The 21,916-nt window shown below is 43.0% G+C and overlaps 1 protein-coding gene across 3 annotated transcripts in view; it reads right to left on the reverse strand.

Annotated features, from left to right (window-relative positions):
- Nucleotides 1–21,916, reverse strand: part of LOC129862319 (kinesin-like protein KIF19) — an 84,716-nt gene that overhangs the window by 13,508 nt on the left and 49,292 nt on the right. For all 3 annotated transcript variants that reach the window (XM_055933841.1, XM_055933851.1, XM_055933832.1), the window contains exons 5-6: nt 18,965–19,090; nt 15,520–15,714 (exon numbers count right to left, since the gene is read on the reverse strand). In XM_055933841.1, coding sequence (XP_055789816.1) covers nt 15,520–15,714; nt 18,965–19,090 — 321 coding nt within the window. The remainder of the gene's footprint in view (nt 1–15,519; nt 15,715–18,964; nt 19,091–21,916) is intronic.

Raw genomic sequence — 21,916 nt, forward strand, 5'->3', positions numbered from 1 at the left:
TTGCTGTTCAACATTTTGAATCAAGACTGCCCAAATGCGCCTGGTTTATTAATAACTTTTCAAGTTCAAAACTCAAACAATAGCATGGTATTATTTCACTGTTATAGCTACTGTAAATTGGATAGGGCAGTTAGATTAACAAGAATTTAAGATTTCTGCCTACGTTAGCTCAACCGTCCCGTGGGAGACCCATAGATCCTGAATACGTTTTTAAGCACTTTGCCTAGAGTAGAATGACTACAGGTAACCACAGAAACTAATATGAGAAGCAAACACCTTTTATGAAGCCTTCAGAGTTCACAGAAGAAATTCTAAGTAAACCAAATGTGAAAAGACAAGCAATGTTTTTTTATTTAACTAGGCAAGTCAGTTAAGAACAAATTCTTATTTTCAATGACGGCCTAGGAATAGTGGGTTAACTGCCTTGTTCAGGGACAGAACGACAGATGTTGTATCTTGTCAGCTCGGGGATTCAATCTTGCAATCTTTCGGTTACTAGTCCAATGCTTTAACCACTAGGCTATGCTACCGCCCCAACGTTGGATAACTTTAGTACAGGCCTTATGTTCATCTAGGATCCAAGACGATAACTTTAGTACAGGCCCTATGATTCTCCAGGAACCAAGAGCATTAAGTGTAAGGTTTATAGTAAATGTGTCATATACTGTGTCACAAACATCCCAAACTAGTTCACAAAAGACATTAGCTGCATCCCAAATGGCATCCTATTTCCTATATTGAGCACTACTTTTTGAAATGTAGTACACTATATAGGGATCAAAAGTAGTCCACTATAGGGAATAGGGTGCCATTTGGGATGCATACATTCTGTTGCCAGTATTGGTGTCACTCCAACTGTAATCTGTTCAACAAAAGTAACCAGCACCATAAAACTGTGCTATAGATGTCACGGTAAAGTCACAGCACCATCCCTCAGAGAGAGAGACACGGCTTAATGTGAGCTCTCACATTTTCAACATGTTTTTACAAAAGGATAGATTTGGAGTTAGATCAACTTGGATTTTTTGGCAGGTACATATGCAGGATGCTACACTCCACAGCATGGCCTACTACAAATTTACAACCTAATTTTGACCAAAATTAACAGGAGAGATTACTGCTTCCAATGTTTTATTTTTCCAAGCTATACAGAGGGTGCTCTAACCAACAAACAGCAGACCTGAGGACACCATTCCAACCTGGAATTGAGCCGGATACAAATTCAATTAGCACTAAGGTGTGAAGTAAAAGGCCTTTGGGCCCAACAAGTGTCAGGTGTCTTTGAAGCATCATCTGAAGCCCCCTCCTGCTGTTCAAAGACCATTCACTGGCATTTTCTACAAGACATCTACCTCCAGAAATAAAAGCTTCTACCAAGTGTGTGTGACACCTACTCCCGTTGCCTGCTGCACTGCTGCTTGGTTCCACCTGGCGATCTGTTCACCGTCTGCCCTGGCCTGTATCCTCCTGTCTGGTACAGGTACCTCCACCACACTCACCCCTCTCTCCTGAGCTTCCGCTCGCCTCCAGCACGCACGCACTTTTGGGGCGAGTGAATCTGAACTTACAATGGCTAGCTCCAAGTTGTTATATATATATATATATATATATGACTCCTGCATACTTTGTTGACGACAAACTTTCTTTACCCAACCTTGGGACACACGGTTTGTTCCCACACTCGGGACTCTCTATTGGTTACACAGACTTTTCGCCTCCCATCCTATTCTAACCACCTCTTGCCGACTTTGTATTCATGTTACCTGATGAAATTGCTGTACAATATGATCTTGTTGTCATCTGATGTACATTCTGATGATTCTGCTGATGATATCTGGAAATGTGTGTGTACACGCTGGCCCATCTACAGTTGCTAGCCCCAATTCTGATTTGTGCTCTGATATCCGCTTCACTGATCTCTGCTCTTGTAAAAGCCTGGGTTCTGCACGTTAACAATAGAAGCTTATTACCTAAAATGGATCAATTGAAAGTGTGGGTTCACAGCTCCAATCCAGATGTGTTGTTCATTACTGAGACGTGGTTAAGAAAGAGTATTTTGAATACTGATGTTAACCTTTCTGGTTATAACCTTTTTCGGCAAAACTGATCTTCCAAAGTTGGTGGATTGGCAATCTTTACCAAGGATCACCTTCAGTGCTCGGTTGTCTCCACCAAGTCTGTCCCCAAACAATTTGATTTGCTGGTTTTAAACTTTCAAATAGCTCATTGTTGACTGTTGCTGGGTGCTAATGTCCTCCATCAGCACAGGCCTGTACCCTACCTGCCCTAAGCTCTCTCCTGGCCCCTTACACTAAGTCTGAATTCATCCTGCTAGGTGACCTAAACTGGGACATGCTTAAACCACCTAACCAAGTACTAAAGCAATGGGACTCCCTAAATCTTTCTCAGATTATCACCAATCTCACAAGGTATGACTCCAAACACCCAGAAAAGGCTACTCTCCTCAATGTTATCCTCACAAATAATGCTGATAGGTATCAGTCTGGTGTTTTCAGTAATGACCTTAGTGATCACTGTTTTACAGCCTGTCTTCGTAGTGGCTGCCTAGTGAAACGACCTGTCCTGATTTCACATAAACGCTTGCCTTTACTGGCCTCTATAAATGAATTATAAATATTTCACTTTCATATAATCACAAGCGTAATACATCAAAATAAAGCTTAATTAACTTCTTGTTAATCCAGCTGCTTCTGTCAGATTTCAAAAAGGGTTTACGGCGAAAGCACACCATGCGATTATCTGAGGACAGCGCCCTGCATACAAAACCATGAAAAACATATTTCAACCAGGCAGGTGCGACACGAAAGTCAGAAATAGAGATATAATAAATGCCTTACCTTTGATGATCTTGTTCTAGTGGCACTCCAAAAGGTCCCAGTTACATCACAAATGGTCCTTTTGTTCGATAATGTCCTTCTTTATATCCATAAAAACTCAGTTTAGCTGGCACGCTTCAATCAATAATCTACCCAGTTTCCCTCCATCAAAATGCATACAAAATGAATCCCAAACGTTACTAATAAACTAAACAAGTCAAACAACATTTATAATCAAACCTTAGGTACCCTAACACTTAAATAAACTATAAAATTTTAGACGGAGAATCGTTATTGTCTTCACCAGAGAAAAATACCAAAGAACGCGCTCTCATTCACACGCTTGGAAACACTCCAGCCAAAATGGGAGCCACCCAGAAAAACAACAATTTCTGGCTCATTTTTCCAAAAACCAGCCTGAAACTCTTTCTAAAGACTGTTGACATCTAGTGGAAGCCCTAGGAACTGCAATCTGGGAGGACTTCGCCTTATAATAAAAGTGGCAGCCATTGAAAATAGTGGTAGGCTGAATTTTGTTGTTGTTGGTGGTTTGTCCTCGGGGTTTCGCCAGCCATATCAGTTCTGTTATACTCACAGACATTATTTTAACAGTTTTAGAAGCTTTAGAGTGTTTCCTATCCAAATCTATCTATATATTCATATCCTAGCTTCTGGGCCTGAGTAACAGGTAGTTTACTTTGGGCTAGCTTTTCATCCGGATGTGAAAATACTGCCCCCTACCCAAGAGAGGTTAACAAACACGCCCCCATGAAGAAAATGATAATTAAAAACAGGTTCAACCCCTGGTTCGACCATGATCTTGTAGAGTTACCCCACCGCAAAACGAGCTCCTTAAACTTGACCCCCAAAAAATATCTGGGTCAGATGGTTTAGACCCGTTCTTCTTTAAGTTTGCTGCCCCTATCGTCGCCAAGCCACTCATTGCTTTCAGTATAGGGCAGTCCACTGAAGTACAGAGTTTCCAAGATGGCGTAGCAGTCGGACGTGTGTTTGTCTTGTCCCGCGTAAATAGTCCTCGTATTTTTTGTATACATTTCGTATATATTTTAATTTCACTTTCCATCCTGGAACTGAATATACATTCCCGCAACCCGCCTCACCCAATGCGGTACGGATCTGCTATTTTTTTTATACTTTAGAACATTAACCTCAATCAGAAGCTAGCCAGATAACTAGCTACTAGCTAGTAGTCAGTTAGCCACTGCTGCGGTCTTCACCCTTAACTCGGACACCAGCCAGCTTCAGCTCGGGCCAATACATGCCAGTCTGCAGGCGCGATATCAACCCAGAGAATATAGGACTGCTTTTTCTCTACCACATCACCGGATTCCTGACGCAAGCTCTGGACAATTACACCGGATCATCATCGCTAGCTAGCTGCAACCAAGTGGCTACTACTGGCTAATACCTCTGTCCCGAAACAAGCACCAGTTAGCCTTGAGCTAGCCTCGAGCTAGGCCCATCTGCCGGCTAGCCGAAGAGGTCTACCTGCGAATTCTTGGGCTACAATACCTCTTTTGCCAATTAGACTGGACCCTTTATTGCCGACACGGAGCCCCGCCGATCCATCACGACTGGTCTGCCGACGTAATTGTCCGAGGTGGTTTCAACAGGCTTTTCCATTGCGACGTTTCTGAATACCCATCTGCTAATTATTAGCTGTCTTATCGGCTGCTATCTAACTAAATATACCGGACAATTTTTTTCTTTTTTTTCTTGGGTCACTATATCTATTTTGCCAATTGGATCGATCCCCTCTACCACACGGAACCCCACTAATCTACCGACGGAAACGAACGAGGTGAAAAAATAAAATAATAATAATAATAATAAAAAATAAAAAAACAGACCTCCATCCTATGTTATCTTGCTACCGATAGCCAGCTACCCGGCCAGCTGTCTGGATCGCCGTGACCCCAACCAACCTCTACTCACTGGACCCTTATGATCACTCGATTAAGCATGCCTCTCCTTAATGTAAATATGCCTTGTCCATTGCTGTTTTGGTTAGTGTTTATTGGCTTATTTCACTGTAGAGCCTCTAGCCCTGCTCACTATATATCCAACCTCTCAGTTCCACCACCCACATATGCGATGACATCACCTGGTTTCAATGATGTTTCTAGAGACAATATCTCTCTCATCATCACTCATTACCTAGGTTTACCTCCACTGTATTCACATCCTACCATACCTTTGTCTGTACATTATTCCTTGAAGCTATTTTATCGCCCCCAGAAACTTCCTTTTACTCTCTGTTCTAGACGTTCTAAACGACCAATTCTCATAGCTTTTAGCCGTACCCTTATCCTACTCCTCCTCTGTTCCTCTGGTGATGTAGAGGTGAATCCAGGCCCTGCAGTACCTAGCTCCACTCCTATTCCCCAGGCGCTCTCTTTTGATGACTTCTGTAACCGTAATAGCCTTGGTTTCATGCATGTTAACATTAGAAGCCTCCTCCCTAAGTTTGTTTTGTTCACTGCTTTAGCACACTCTGCCAACCCAGATGTTTTAGCCGTGTCTGAATCCTGGCTTAGGAAGACCACCAAAAATTCTGACATTTTCATCCCTAACTACAAGATTTTCAGACAAGATAGAACGGCCAAAGGGGGCGGTGTTGCAATCTACTGCAGGGATTGCCTGCAGAGTTCTGTTTTACTATCCAGGTCTGTTCCGAAACAATTTGAACTCCTACTTTTAAAAATCCACCTCTCTAAAAACAAGTCTCTCACTGTTGCCGCCTGCTATAGACCACCCTCTGCCCCCAGCTGTGCTCTGGACACCATATGTGAACTGATTGCCCCCCATCTATCTTCAGAGCTTGTGCTGCTAGGCGACCTAAATTGGAACATGCTTAACACCCCAGCCATCCTACAATCTAAGCTTGATGCCCTCAATCTCACACAAATTATCAATGAACCTACCAGATATCACCCCAATTCCGTAAACACGGGTACCCTCATAGACATCATCCTAACCAACTTGCCCTCCAAATACACCTCTGCTGTTTTCAACCAAGATCTCAGCGATCACTGCCTCATTGCCTGTATCCGTAATGGGTCAGCGATCAAACGACCTCCACTCATCACTGTCAAACGCTCCCTGAAACACTTCAGCGAGCAGGCCTTTCTAATCGACCTGGCCGAGGTATCCTGGAAGGATATTGATCTCATCCCGTCAGTAGAGGATGCCTGGATATTTTTTTAAAATGCCTTCCTCACCATCTTGAATAAGCATGCCCCATTCAAGAAATTTAGAACCAGGAACAGATATAGCCCTTGGTTCTCTCCTGACCTGACTGCCCTTAACCAACAGAAAAACATCATATGGCGTTCTGCATTAGCATCGAACAGCCCCCGTGATATGCAACTTTTCAGGAAAGCTAGAAACCAGTATACACAGGCAGTTAGAAAAGCCAAGGCTAGCTTTTTCAAGCAGAAATTTGCTTCCTGCAACACAAACTCAAAAAAGATCTGGGACACTGTAAAGTCCATGGAGAATAAGAACACCTCCTCCCAGCTTCCAACTGCACTGAAGATAGGAAATACTGTCACCACCGACAAATCCACTATAATTGAGAATTTCAATAAGCATTTTTCTACGGCTGGCCATGCTTTCCACCTGGCTACCCCTACCCCGGTCAACAGCACTGCCCTCCCTTCTGCTACTCGCCCAAGCCTTCCCCACTTCTCTTTCTCCCAAATATAGTCAGCTGATGTTCTGAAAGAGCTGCAAAATCTGGACCCTTACAAATCAGCCGGGCTAGATAATCTGGACCCTTTCTTTCTAAAACTATCTGCTGAAATTGTTGCCACCCCTATTACCAGCCTTTTCAACCTCTCTTTCGTGTCGTCTGAGATTCCCAAAGATTGGAAAGCAGCTGCGGTTATCCCCCTCTTCAAAGGGGGAGACACTCTAGACCCAAACTGCTACAGACCTATATCTATCCTACCCTGCCTTTCTAAGGTCTTCGAAAGCCAAGTCAACAAACAGATTACCGACCATCTCGAATCCCACCATACCTTCTCCGCTATGCAATCTGGTTTCAGAGCTGGTCATGGGTGCACCTCAGCCACGCTCAAGGTCATAAACGATATCTTAACCGCTATCGATAGGAAACAGTTCTGTGCAGCCATATTCATTGACCTGGCCAAGGCTTTTGACTCTGTCAATCACCACATCCTCATCGGCAGACTCGACAGCCTTGGTTTCTCTAATGATTGCCTCGCCTGGTTCACCAACTACTTCTCTGATCGAGTTCAGTGTGTCAAATCGGAGGGCCTGTTGTCCGAACCTCTGGCAGTCTCTATGGGGGTGCCACAGGGTTCAATTCTTGGACCGACTCTCTTCTCTGTATACATCAATGATGTCGCTCTTGCTGCTGGTGAGTCTCTGATCCACCTCTACGCAGACGACACTATTCTGTATACTTCTGGCCCTTCTTTTGACACTGTGTTAACAACCCTCCAGGCGAGCTTCAATGCCATACAACTCTCCTTCCGTGGCCTCCAATTGCTCTTAAATACAAGTAAAACTAAATGCATGCTCTTTAACCGATCGCTGCCTGCACCTGCCCGCCTGTCCAACATCACTACTCTGGACGGCTCTGACTTAGAATATGTGGACAACTACAAATACCTAGGTGTCTGGTTAGACTGTAAACTCTCCTTCCAGACTCACATCAAGCATCTCCAATCCAAAGTTAAATCTAGAATCGGCTTCCTATTCCGCAACAAAGCATCCTTCACTCATGCTGCCAAACATACCCTTGTAAAACTGACCATCCTACCAATCCTCGACTTCGGTGATGTCATTTACAAAATAGCCTCCAAAACCCTACTCAATAAATTGGATGCAGTCTATCACAGTGCCATCCGTTTTGTCACCAAAGCCCCATATACTACCCACCACTGCGACCTGTACGCTCTCGTTGGCTGGCCCTCGCTTCACACTCGTCGCCAAACCCACTGGCTCCAGGTCATCTACAAGACCCTGCTAGGTAAAGTCCCCCCTTATCTCAGCTCGCTGGTCACCATAGCAACGCCCACCCGTAGCACGCGCTCCAGCAGGTATATCTCTCTGGTCACCCCCAAAACCAATTCTTCCTTTGGCCGCCTCTCCTTCCAGTTCTCTGCTGCCAATGACTGGAACGAACTACAAAAATCTCTGAAACTGGAAACACTTATCTCCCTCACTAGCTTTAAGCACCAGCTTTCAGAGCAGCTCATAGATTACTGCACCTGTACATAGCCCATCTATAATTTAGCCCAAACAACTACCTCTTTACCTACTGTATTTATTTATTTTGCTCCTTTGCACCCCATTATTTCTATCTCTACTTTGCACCTTCTTCCACTGCAAACCAACCATTCCAGTGTTTTTTTTTACTTGCTATATTGTATTTACTTCGCCACCATGGCCTTTTTATATGTTTTATTTATTTATATATATATATTGTTTGCCTTCACCTCCCTTATCTCACCTCACTTGCTCATATTGTATATAGACTTATTTTTCACTGTATTATTGACTGTATGTTTGTTTTACTCCATGTGTAACTATGTGTTGTTGTATGTGTCGAACTTCTTTGCTTTATCTTGGCCAGGTCGCAATTGTAAATGAGAACGTGTTCTCAATTTGCCTACCTGGTTAAATAAAGGTGAAATAAAAAATAAATACAAATAAAAAAGCCTGTGTCTCCTTTCTGGGGAGGTTCCCATTGCTTGGAAGGAAGTCACAATTTTTCCTTTATTTAAAGGGGGAGATCAAGCTGATACTAACTGTTATAGGCCTATTTCTATTTCCCCTGTTTATCAAAAGTGTTGGAAAACCTTGTCAATAATCAACTTACTGGCTTTCTTGATGTCTATAGTATTCTCTCGGGTATGCAATCTGGTTTCCGCTCAGGTTATGGATGTGTCACTGCAACCTTAAAGGTCGTCAATGATGTCACCATTGCCCTTGATTCTAAGCAATATTGTGCTGCTATTTTTATTGACTTGGCCAAAGCTTTTGATACGGTAGACCATTCCATTCTTGTGGGCTGGCTAAGGAGTATTGGAGTCTCTGAGGGGTCTTTGGCCTGGTTTGCTAACTACCTCTCTCAAAGAGTGCAGTGTATAAAGTCAGAACATTTGCGGTCTCAACCACTGCCTGTCACCAAGGGAGTACACCAAGGTTCAATCCTAGGCCCCACGCTCTTCTCAATTTACATCAAGAACATAGCTCAGGCAGTAGGAAGCTCTCTCATACATTTATATGCAGACGATACAGTCTTATACTCAGCTGGCCCCTCCCCGGATTTTGTCCTAAATGCTCTACAACAAAGCTTTCTTAGTGTCCAACAAGCTTTCTCTACCCTTAACCTCCACTGTATTCACATCCTACCATACCTTTGTCTGTACATTATTCCTTGAAGCTATTTTATCGCCCCCAGAAACTTCCTTTTACTCTCTGTTCTAGACGTTCTAAACGACCAATTCTCATAGCTTTTAGCCGTACCCTTATCCTACTCCTCCTCTGTTCCTCTGGTGATGTAGAGGTGAATCCAGGCTCTGCAGTACCTAGCTCCACTCCTATTCCCCAGGCGCTCTCTTTTGATGACTTCTGTAACCGTAATAGCCTTGGTTTCATGCATGTTAACATTAGAAGCCTCCTCCCTAAGTTTGTTTTGTTCACTGCTTTAGCACACTCTGCCAACCCAGATGTTTTAGCCGTGTCTGAATCCTGGCTTAGGAAGACCACCAAAAATTCTGACATTTTCATCCCTAACTACAAGATTTTCAGACAAGATAGAACGGCCAAAGGGGGCGGTGTTGCAATCTACTGCAGGGATTGCCTGCAGAGTTCTGTTTTACTATCCAGGTCTGTTCCGAAACAATTTGAACTCCTACTTTTAAAAATCCACCTCTCTAAAAACAAGTCTCTCACTGTTGCCGCCTGCTATAGACCACCCTCTGCCCCCAGCTGTGCTCTGGACACCATATGTGAACTGATTGCCCCCCATCTATCTTCAGAGCTTGTGCTGCTAGGCGACCTAAATTGGAACATGCTTAACACCCCAGCCATCCTACAATCTAAGCTTGATGCCCTCAATCTCACACAAATTATCAATGAACCTACCAGATATCACCCCAATTCCGTAAACACGGGTACCCTCATAGACATCATCCTAACCAACTTGCCCTCCAAATACACCTCTGCTGTTTTCAACCAAGATCTCAGCGATCACTGCCTCATTGCCTGTATCCGTAATGGGTCAGCGATCAAACGACCTCCACTCATCACTGTCAAACGCTCCCTGAAACACTTCAGCGAGCAGGCCTTTCTAATCGACCTGGCCGAGGTATCCTGGAAGGATATTGATCTCATCCCGTCAGTAGAGGATGCCTGGATATTTTTAAAAAATGCCTTCCTCACCATCTTGAATAAGCATGCCCCATTCAAGAAATTTAGAACCAGGAACAGATATAGCCCTTGGTTCTCTCCTGACCTGACTGCCCTTAACCAACAGAAAAACATCCTATGGCGTTCTGCATTAGCATCGAACAGCCCCCGTGATATGCAACTTTTCAGGGAAGCTAGAAACCAGTATACACAGGCAGTTAGAAAAGCCAAGGCTAGCTTTTTCAAGCAGAAATTTGCTTCCTGCAACACAAACTCAAAAAAGTTCTGGGACACTGTAAAGTCCATGGAGAATAAGAACACCTCCTCCCAGCTTCCAACTGTACTGAAGATAGGAAATACTGTCACCACCGACAAATCCACTATAATTGAGAATTTCAATAAGCATTTTTCTACGGCTGGCCATGCTTTCCACCTGGCTACCCCTACCCCGGTCAACAGCACTGCCCTCCCCTCTGCTACTCGCCCAAGCCTTCCCAACTTCGCTTTCTCCCAAATACAGTCAGCTGATGTTCTGAAAGAGCTGCAAAATCTGGACCCTTACAAATCAGCCGGGCTAGATAATCTGGACCCTTTCTTTCTAAAACTATCTGCTGAAATTGTTGCCACCCCTATTACCAGCCTTTTCAACCTCTCTTTCGTGTCGTCTGAGATTCCCAAAGATTGGAAAGCAGCTGCGGTTATCCCCCTCTTCAAAGGGGGAGACACTCTAGACCCAAACTGCTACAGACCTATATCTATCCTACCCTGCCTTTCTAAGGTCTTCGAAAGCCAAGTCAACAAACAGATTACCGACCATCTCGAATCCCACCATACCTTCTCCGCTATGCAATCTGGTTTCAGAGCTGGTCATGGGTGCACCTCAGCCACGCTCAAGGTCATAAACGATATCTTAACCGCTATCGATAGGAAACAGTTCTGTGCAGCCATATTCATTGACCTGGCCAAGGCTTTTGACTCTGTCAATCACCACATCCTCATCGGCAGACTCGACAGCCTTGGTTTCTCTAATGATTGCCTCGCCTGGTTCACCAACTACTTCTCTGATCGAGTTCAGTGTGTCAAATCGGAGGGCCTGTTGTCCGAACCTCTGGCAGTCTCTATGGGGGTGCCACAGGGTTCAATTCTTGGACCGACTCTCTTCTCTGTATACATCAATGATGTCGCTCTTGCTGCTGGTGAGTCTCTGATCCACCTCTACGCAGACGACACTATTCTGTATACTTCTGGCCCTTCTTTTGACACTGTGTTAACAACCCTCCAGGCGAGCTTCAATGCCATACAACTCTCCTTCCGTGGCCTCCAATTGCTCTTAAATACAAGTAAAACTAAATGCATGCTCTTCAACCGATCGCTGCCTGCACCTGCCCGCCTGTCCAACATCACTACTCTGGACGGCTCTGACTTAGAATATGTGGACAACTACAAATACCTAGGTGTCTGGTTAGACTGTAAACTCTCCTTCCAGACTCACATCAAGCATCTCCAATCCAAAGTTAAATCTAGAATCGGCTTCCTATTCTGCAACAAAGCATCCTTCACTCATGCTGCCAAACATACCCTTGTAAAACTGACCATCCTACCAATCCTCGACTTCGGTGATGTCATTTACAAAATAGCCTCCAAAACCCTACTCAATAAATTGGATGCAGTCTATCACAGTGCCATCCGTTTTGTCACCAAAGCCCCATATACTACCCACCACTGCGACCTGTACGCTCTCGTTGGCTGGCCCTCGCTTCACACTCGTCGCCAAACCCACTGGCTCCAGGTCATCTACAAGACCCTGCTAGGTAAAGTCCCCCCTTATCTCAGCTCGCTGGTCACCATAGCAACGCCCACCCGTAGCACGCGCTCCAGCAGGTATATCTCTCTGGTCACCCCCAAAACCAATTCTTCCTTTGGCCGCCTCTCCTTCCAGTTCTCTGCTGCCAATGACTGGAACGAACTACAAAAATCTCTGAAACTGGAAACACTTATCTCCCTCACTAGCTTTAAGCACCAGCTTTCAGAGCAGCTCATAGATTACTGCACCTGTACATAGCCCATCTATAATTTAGCCCAAACAACTACCTCTTTACCTACTGTATTTATTTATTTTGCTCCTTTGCACCCCATTATTTCTATCTCTACTTTGCACCTTCTTCCACTGCAAACCAACCATTCCAGTGTTTTTTTTTACTTGCTATATTGTATTTACTTCGCCACCATGGCCTTTTTATATGTTTTATTTATTTATATATATATATTGTTTGCCTTCACCTCCCTTATCTCACCTCACTTGCTCATATTGTATATAGACTTATTTTTCACTGTATTATTGACTGTATGTTTGTTTTACTCCATGTGTAACTATGTGTTGTTGTATGTGTCGAACTTCTTTGCTTTATCTTGGCCAGGTCGCAATTGTAAATGAGACGTGTTCTCAATTTGCCTACCTGGTTAAATAAAGGTGAAATAAAAAACAAATACAAATAAAAAAGCCTGTGTCTCCTTTCTGGGGAGGTTCCCATTGCTTGGAAGGAAGTCACAATTTTTCCTTTATTTAAAGGGGGAGATCAAGCTGATACTAACTGTTATAGGCCTATTTCTATTTCCCCTGTTTATCAAAAGTGTTGGAAAACCTTGTCAATAATCAACTTACTGGCTTTCTTGATGTCTATAGTATTCTCTCGGGTATGCAATCTGGTTTCCGCTCAGGTTATGGATGTGTCACTGCAACCTTAAAGGTCGTCAATGATGTCACCATTGCCCTTGATTCTAAGCAATATTGTGCTGCTATTTTTATTGACTTGGCCAAAGCTTTTGATACGGTAGACCATTCCATTCTTGTGGGCTGGCTAAGGAGTATTGGAGTCTCTGAGGGGTCTTTGGCCTGGTTTGCTAACTACCTCTCTCAAAGAGTGCAGTGTATAAAGTCAGAACATTTGCGGTCTCAACCACTGCCTGTCACCAAGGGAGTACACCAAGGTTCAATCCTAGGCCCCACGCTCTTCTCAATTTACATCAAGAACATAGCTCAGGCAGTAGGAAGCTCTCTCATACATTTATATGCAGACGATACAGTCTTATACTCAGCTGGCCCCTCCCCGGATTTTGTCCTAAATGCTCTACAACAAAGCTTTCTGAGTGTCCAACAAGCTTTCTCTACCCTTAACCTTGTTCTGAACACCTCCAAAACAAAGTTCATGTGGTTAGGTAAGAAGAATGCCCCTCTTCCCACGGGTGTTATTTCTACCTCTGAGGGTTTAGAGCTTGAGGTAGTCACCTCATACAAGTACATGGGAGTATGGCTAGATGGTGCACTGTCCTTCTCTCAGCACATATCAAAGCTGCAAGCTAAAGTTAAATCTAGACTTGGTTTCCTCTATTGTAATCACTCCTCTTTCACCCCAGCTGCCAAACTAACCCTGATTCAGATGACCATCCTACCCACGCTAGATTACGGAGACATCATTTATAGATCGGCAGGTAAGAGTGCTCTCGAGCGGCTAGACATTCTTTACCATTCGGCCATAAGATTTGCCACCAATGCTCCTTATAGGACACATCACTGCACTCTATACTCCTCTGTAAACTGGTCATCTCTGTACACCCGTTGCAAGACCCACTGGCTGATGCTTATTTATAAAACCATCTTAGGCCTCACTCCCCCCTATCTGAGATATCTACTGCAGCCCTCATCCTCCACCTGTTCTGCCAGTCACATTCTGTTAAAGGTCCCCAAAGCACATACATCTCTGTGTCGCTCCTCTTTTCAGTTCACTGCAGCTAGCGACTGGAACGAGCTGCAACAAACACTCAAACTGGACAGTTTTATCTCAATCTCTTCATTCAAAGACTCAATCATGAACACTCTTACTGACAGTTGTGGGTGCTTTGTGTGATGTATTGTTGTCTCTACCTTCTTGACCTTTGTGCTGTTGACTGTGCCCAATAATGTTATATCCGGCGCCAAACAGAGATGGCCGCCCTGCTTCGCGTTCCAAGGAAACTATGCACTATTCTGTTTTTTTATGTGTTATTTCTTACATTGTTACCCCAGATAATCTTAGGTTTTATTACATACAGTCGCGAGGAACTATTGGATATAAGAGCAACATCAACTCACTAACATTACGACAAGGAATACGACTTTCCCGAAGCGGATCCTCTGTTTTGCCCCCCACCCAGGACAGCTTCGTCTGCCCCTTCTACGGCGTCGTTGTATTCGTTCCCCGGCTGGGATCCGATCCATTCCTGGTCGTAATGATGGTGAGTTGACGTTGCTCTTATATCCAGTAGTTCCTGCCGACTGTATGTATAAAACCTAAGATTACCTGGGGTACCAATGTAATAAATAACACGTAAAAAAACTAAATACTGCATAGTTTCCTAGGAATGCGAAGCGAGGCGGCCATCTCTGTCGGCGCCGGAAACGTTATAGTATCATTGGATATTACTGCATTGTCGGAACTAGAAGCACAAGCATTTCGCTACACTCGCATTAACATCTCCTAACCATGTGTATGTGACAAATACAATTTGATTTGACCATGTTTTGTGCTGCTACCATGTTGTTGTTATGTTGTGTTGCTACCATGCTGTGTTGTCATGTGTTGCTGCCTTGCTATGTTGTCGTCTTAGGTCTCTTTTTGTGTAGTGTTGTGTTGACTCTCTTGTTATGGTGTGTTTTGTCCTATATTTATATTGTATTTTATTTATTTTTTAATTATCCCAGGCCCCTGTCCCCACAGAAGGCCTTTTGTCTTTTGGTATAACGTCATTGTAAATAAGGATTTGTTCTTAACTGACTTGCCAAGTTAAATAAAAATAAATAATTAAATCAATGATATCATCCATTTTGTAATAAAGAAGATGCTGATAGACGGTCAACTATAGGGACATTAACCCCTTCTTTCCCTTAATGGTCTACAATGTAAATCCATTGTTCTTACACTGTGAAGGGCCTTTATTAAGGTGTCCTATCAACCCTAATCCCTACAAAGTACACTACTTCTGATCAGGGACCTATGGGTTTTAGTACAAATTAAGGGCTTAGAGAGCTCCCCCCTAAACACACACTGGAATGTCTGGAAGGAGACTGTGATGTTATGTCACGGACACAAGTAACAGACCATAACAAGAAGTGAAAAAACTGAAACAGGCATGTTTACATACAAATACACAAATGCACGCACACACCCCTACACACACACACCCCTACACACACACACACCCCTACACCACACTCCTACACACACATAGTGTTCCGAACCTGTGAGGCTCGTTCTGAGCCGGCAAGGTCGATCATGAAGAGTCGCGCGAAGCGGATTTCCTGTAGAAGGTCTCGACAGCGACTCGTCTGCCTGACCGACACCTGCAGCACGGCATGGGACCGGGACGAAGTCTGGTTGGCTGCCGTGGGCTCCTGGGTACGATGCTTATTTCCCTTCATCAGCAGCTCCATGATCTGGCAGGAACACAGTCATAAAGCTCTATGTAGCTCTAATATGAAGTGCTTGTACACTGCTCAAAACAATAAAGGGAACACTTAAACAACACAATGTAACTCCAAGTCAATCACACTTCTGTGAAATCAAACTGTCCAATTAGGAAGCAACACTGATTGACAATAAATTTCACATGCTGTTGTGCAAATGGAATAGACAAAAGGTGGAAATTATAGGCAATTAGCAAGACACCCCCAAAAAAGGAGTGATTCTGCAGGTGGTGACCACAGACAACTTCTCAGTTCCTATGCTTCCTGGCTGATGTTTTGGTCGCTTTTGAATGCTGGCGGTGCTCTCACTCTAGTGGTAGCATGAGACGGAGTCTACAACCCACACAAGTGGCTCAGGTAGTGCAGTTCATCCAGGATGGCACATCAATGCGAGCTGTGGCAAAAAGGTTTGCTGTGTCTGTCAGCGTAGTGTCCAGAGCATGGAGGCGCTACCAGGAGACAGGCCAGTACATCAGGAGACGTGGAGGAGGCCGTAGGAGGGCAACAACCCAGCAGCAGGACCGCTACCTCTGCCTTTGTGCCAGGAGGTGCACTGCCAGAGCCCTGCAAAATGACCTCCAGCAGGCTACAAATGTGCATGTGTCTGCTCAAACGGTCAAAAACAGACTCCATGAGGGTGGTATGAGGGCCCGACGTCCACAGGTGGGGGTTGTGCTTACAGCCCAGCACCGTGCAGGACGTTTGGCATTTGCCAGAGAACACCAAGATTGTCAAATTCGCCACTGGCGCCCTGTGCTCTTCACAGATGAAAGCAGGTTCACACTGAGCACATGAGCACATGTGACAGACGTGACACAGTCTGGAGACGCCGTGGAGAACGTTCTGCTGCCTGCAACATCCTCCAGCATGACCGGTTTGGCGGTGGGTCAGTCATGGTGTGGGGTGGCATTTCTTTGTGGGACCGCACAGCCCTCCATGTGCTCGCCAGAGATAGCCTGACTGCCATTAGGTACCGAGATGAGATCCTCAGACCCCTTGTGAGACCATATGCTGACACATGCACATTTGTGGCCTGCTGGAGGTCATTTTGCAGGGCTCTGGCAGTACACCTCCTTGCACAAAGGCGGAGGTAGCGGTCCTGCTGCTGGGTTGTTGCCCTCCTACGGCCTCCTCCACGTCTCCTGATGTACTGGCCTGTCTCCTGGTAGCGCCTCCATGCTCTGGACACTACGCTGACAGACACAGCAAACCTTTTTGCCACAGCTCGCATTGATGTGCCATCCTGGATGAACTGCACTACCTGAGCCACTTGTGTGGGTTGTAGACTCCGTCTCATGCTACCACTAGAGTGAGAGCACCGCCAGCATTCAAAAGTGACCAAAACATCAGCCAGGAAGCATAGGAACTGAGAAGTTGTCTGTGGTCACCACCTGCAGAATCACTCCTTTTTTGGGGGTGTCTTGCTAATTGCCTATAATTTCCACCTTTTGTCTATTCCATTTGCACAACAGCATGTGAAATTTATTGTCAATCAGTGTTGCTTCCTAAGTGGACAGTTTGATTTCATAGAAGTGTGATTGACTTGGAGTTACATTGTGTTGTTTAAGTGTTCCCTTTATTTTTTTGAGCAGTGTAGATAAGTTATGTAGGCTTCATAATATACAATATACGTATTTAGATAACAATGTATAGTTTGTATTTACAGTACCAGTCGAAAGTTTGGACACACCTACTCATTCAAGGGTTTGCCTTGATGACAGCTTTGCACACTCTTGGTATTGTCTCAATCAGCTTCATGAGGTAGTCACCTGGAATGCATTTCAATTAACAAGTGTGCGTTGTTAAAAGTTAATTCTTAATGTGTTTGAGCCAATCAGTTGTGTTATGACAAGGTAGGGGTGGTATACAGAAGATAGCCCTATTTGGTAAAAGACCAAGTCCATAATATGGCAAGAACAGCTCAAATAAGCAAAAAGAAACGACAGTCCATCATAACTTTAAGACATGAAGGTCAGTCAATCCAGAACATTAGAAGAACTTTGAAAGTTTCTTCAAGTGCAGTCGCAAAAACCATCAAGGGCTATGATGAAACGTGCTCTCATGAGGACCACCACAGGAAAGGAAGACCCAGAGTTACTTCTGCTGCAGAGGATAAGTTCATTAGAGTTAACTGCACCTCAGATTGCAGCCCAAATAAAATGCTTTACATAGTTCAAGTAACAGACATCTCAACATTTACTTTTCAGATGAGGCTGCGTGAATCAGGCCTTCATGGTCAAATTGCTACAAAGAAACCACTACAAAAGGACACCAATAAGAAGAAGAGACTTGCTTGGGCCAAGGAACACAAGCAATGGGCATTAGACCGGTGGAAATCTGGCCATTGGTCTGATGAGTCCAAATTTGAGATTTTTGGTTGCAACTGCCGTGCCTTTGTGAGACGTAGAGTGGGTGAACGGATGATCTTCGCATGTGTGGGTCCCACCGTGAAGCATGGAGGAGGAGGTGTGATTGTGTTTTGCTGGTGGCACTGTCTGTGATGTATTTAGAATTCACGGCACAGTTAGCCAGCATGGCTACCAGAGCATTCTGCAGCGATAAGTCATCACATCTGGTTGGCGCTTAGTGGGACTATAATTTATTTTTAAACAAGACAATGTCCCAGCACACGTCCAGGCTGTGTAAGGGCTATTTGACCAAGAAGGAGAGTGATGGAGTGCTGCATCAGATGACCTGGTCCTCCACAATCACCCAACCTCAACCCAATTGAGATGGTTTGGGATGAGTTTGACGGCAGTGTGAAGGAAAAGCAGCCAACAAGTGCTCAGCATATGTGGGAACTCGTTCAAGGCTATTGGAAAAGCATTCCTAATGATGCTGGTTGAGAGAATGCCAAGAGTGTGCAAAGCTGTCATCAAGGCAAAGGGTGGCTACTTTGAAGAATCTAAACTCTAAAATATATTTTGATTTGTTTAACACTTTTCGTTTACTACATGATTCCATATGTGATTTTGATGTCTTCACTATTATTCAACAATGTAGAAAATAGTAAAAATAAAGAAAAACCCTTGAATGAGCAGGTGTGTCCAAACTTTTGACTAGTACTGTATGTGTTTTATGTATAGTGTGTGATCAAATCAAATATTATTTGTCACATGCGCTGAAAACAACAGTTGTAGACTTTAGCGTGAAATGCTTGCTTACAAGCTCTTTGATCTTGTAAAGCATGGAGTTAGTGTGGCCAGACGTGACCTCTCACCTCTCGGGCGTTGATAGTGCAGACCTCTGTGATGCCAACCACCTGGATCACTCCTTTAGAATCCTCTCTCAGGTCCAGGAACCCAGAGGATGGGTTGAGAAGGTCCCGGATCATCTCGTTGTAGATCTGGGAACAGGGAATGGGTCATTAGCTTCCAAATCACATCACCAAAGCTCAAAATCCAAGGAATTATTATATCCAAGAAATTATTCTATTCTTAAGAATGAAAATTATATTGTAGAATATCTTGTAGAATAGCTTGTAGAATATATTGTAGAAGAATAGCTTGTGAAAGAACAGCTTGTCGAAGAATAGACTGCAGAATAGCTTCTAGAAAAATAGCTTGTAGAAATATAGCTTGTAGAATAGCTTGTAGTAGAATAGCTTGTAGAAGAATAGCTTGTAGAATACCTTGAAGAACAATAGCTTGTAGAATAGCGCTTGAAGAAGAATAGCTTGTAGAACAGCTTGTAGAATAATAGCTTGTAGAATAGCTTGCAGAAGAGCTTGTAGAATAGCTTGTAGAAGAATAGCTTGTAGAATAATTGCTTGTAGAATAGCTTGCAGAATAGCTTGTAGAAGAATTGCTTGTAGTAGAATAGCTTGTAGAATAGCTTTGCAGAATAATAGCTTGTAGTATAATAGCTTGAAGAAGAATAGCTTTTAGAAAAGCTTAAATAATAACATGTAGTAGAATAGCTTGTAGAATAATAGCTTGTAGAATAATAGCTTGAAGACCAATACCTTGTAGAATAACTTGTAGTAGAATAACTTGTAGTAGAATAGCTTAAAGAATAACTTGTCTTTGAATAGCTTGTAGAATCATTTGTAGTAGAATAGCTTGAAGTAGAATAGCTGGTAGAATAGCTCATAGAATAGCTTGTTGTAGAATAGCTTGCAGAATAATTGTCAGGATTTGGCCAGGATTGTTTTGGTCACTCTTGTTGAATAGCTAGTAGTAGAATAGCTTGGAGAATAATAGATTGTAGAATAACTTATAGAATAGCTTGTAGTAGAATAGCTTGTAGCAGAATAGCTAGTAGTAGAATAGCTTGAAGAATAATAGCTTGCAGAACAGCTTGTAGTTGAACAGCTTGTAGTAGAATAGCTTGTAGAATATCTTGTAGTAGAATAACTTGTGGAGGAATAGCTAGTAGAACAATAGCTTGTAGTAGAACAGCTAGTAGTAGAATAGCTTGTAGTAGAATAACTTGTAGTAGAATAGCTTGAGAAAAAATAACTTGTAGAATAGCTTGTAGAAGAATAGCTTGTAGGATAATAGCTTGTAGAATAATAGCTTGTAGAATAATAGCTTGTAGAATAATAGCTTGTAGAATAGCTTGTAGAATAATAGCTTGTAGTAGAATAGCTTGTAGTAGAATACCTTGAAAAGCTTGTAGGATAACAGCTTGTGGTAGAATAATAGCTTGTAGAATAGCTTGTAGAATAATAGCATGTAGTAGAATAGCTTGTAGAATAGCTTGTGGTAAAATAGCTTGTATTAGAATAGCTTGCATTATAATAGCTTGTAGAATAACGGCTAGATGTTCTTTACCATTCGGCCATAAGATTTGCCACCAATGCTGCTTATAGGACACATCACTGCACTCTATACTCCTCTGTAAACTGGTCATCTCTGTACACCCGTTGCAAGACCCACTGGCTGATGCTTATTTATAAAACCCTCTTAGGCCTCACTCCCCCCCTATCTGAGATATCTACTGCCGCCCTCATCCTTCACTTGTTCTGCCAGTCACATTCTGTTAATGGTCCCCAAAGTACATACATCTCTCTGTCGCTCCTCTTTTCAGTTCACTGCAGCTAGCAACCGGAACGAGCTGCAACAAACACTCAAACTGGACAGTTTTATCTCAATCTCTTCATAATAGCTTGTAGAATAATAGCTTGTAGAATAGCTTGCAGAATAATAGCTTGTGGTAGAATAGCTTGAAGGAGAATAGCTTGTAAAAAAGCTTAAAGAATAACATGTAGTAGAATAGCTTGTAGAATAATAGCTTGTAGAATAATAGCTTGTAGAATAGCTGGAAGACGAATACCTTGTAGTAGAATAGCTTAAAGAATAACTTGTAGTTGAATAGCTTGTAGAATCATTTGTAGTAAATAGCTTGAAGTAGAATAGCTAATAGAATAATAGCCTGTAGTAGAATAGCTTGTAGAATAATAGCTTGTAGAATAGCTTGTAGTAGAATAGCTAGTAGTAGAATAGCTTGTAGAATAGCTTGTTGTAGAATAGCTTGAAGTAGGACAGCTTGAAGTAGAATAGCTTGTGGAATAACTTGTAGAATAATAGCTCATAGAATAGCTTGTTGTAGAATAGCTTGTAGAAGAATAGCTTGTGGAATAGCTTGTTGAATAGCTTGAGTAGAATAGCTAGTAGTAGAATAGCTTGGAGAATAATAGATTGTAGAATAGCATATAGAATAGCTTGTAGTAAAATAGCTTGTAGCAGAATAGATAGTAGTAGAAAAGCTTGAAGAACAATAGCCTACAGAACAGCTTGTAGTTGACCAGCTTGTAGTAGAATAGCTTGTAGAATAACTTGTAGTAGAATAGCTTGTAGTTGACCAGCTTGTAGTAGAATAGCTTGTAGAATAACTTGTAGTAGAATAGCTTGTAGAATATCTTGTAGTAGAATAACTTGTAGTAGAACAGTTAGTAGTAGAATAGCTTGTAGAATAGCTCATAGAATAGCTTGAAGTAGAATAGCTTGTGGATTAACTTGTAGAATAATAGCTTATAGAATAGATTGTTGTAGAATAACTTGTAAAAGAATAGCTTGTTGAATAGCTTGAGTAGAATAGCTAGTAGTAGAATAGCTTGGAGAATAATAGATTGTAGAATAGCTTGTTGAAAAATAGCTTGAAGAAGAATAGTTTGTAGAATAACTTGTAATATAATAGCTTGTAGAATAATAGCTTGTAGAATAGCTTG

The sequence above is a fragment of the Salvelinus fontinalis genome, chromosome 1 (assembly GCF_029448725.1).
Source record: "Salvelinus fontinalis isolate EN_2023a chromosome 1, ASM2944872v1, whole genome shotgun sequence".
In the NCBI taxonomy this organism is placed as follows: domain Eukaryota; kingdom Metazoa; phylum Chordata; class Actinopteri; order Salmoniformes; family Salmonidae; genus Salvelinus; species Salvelinus fontinalis.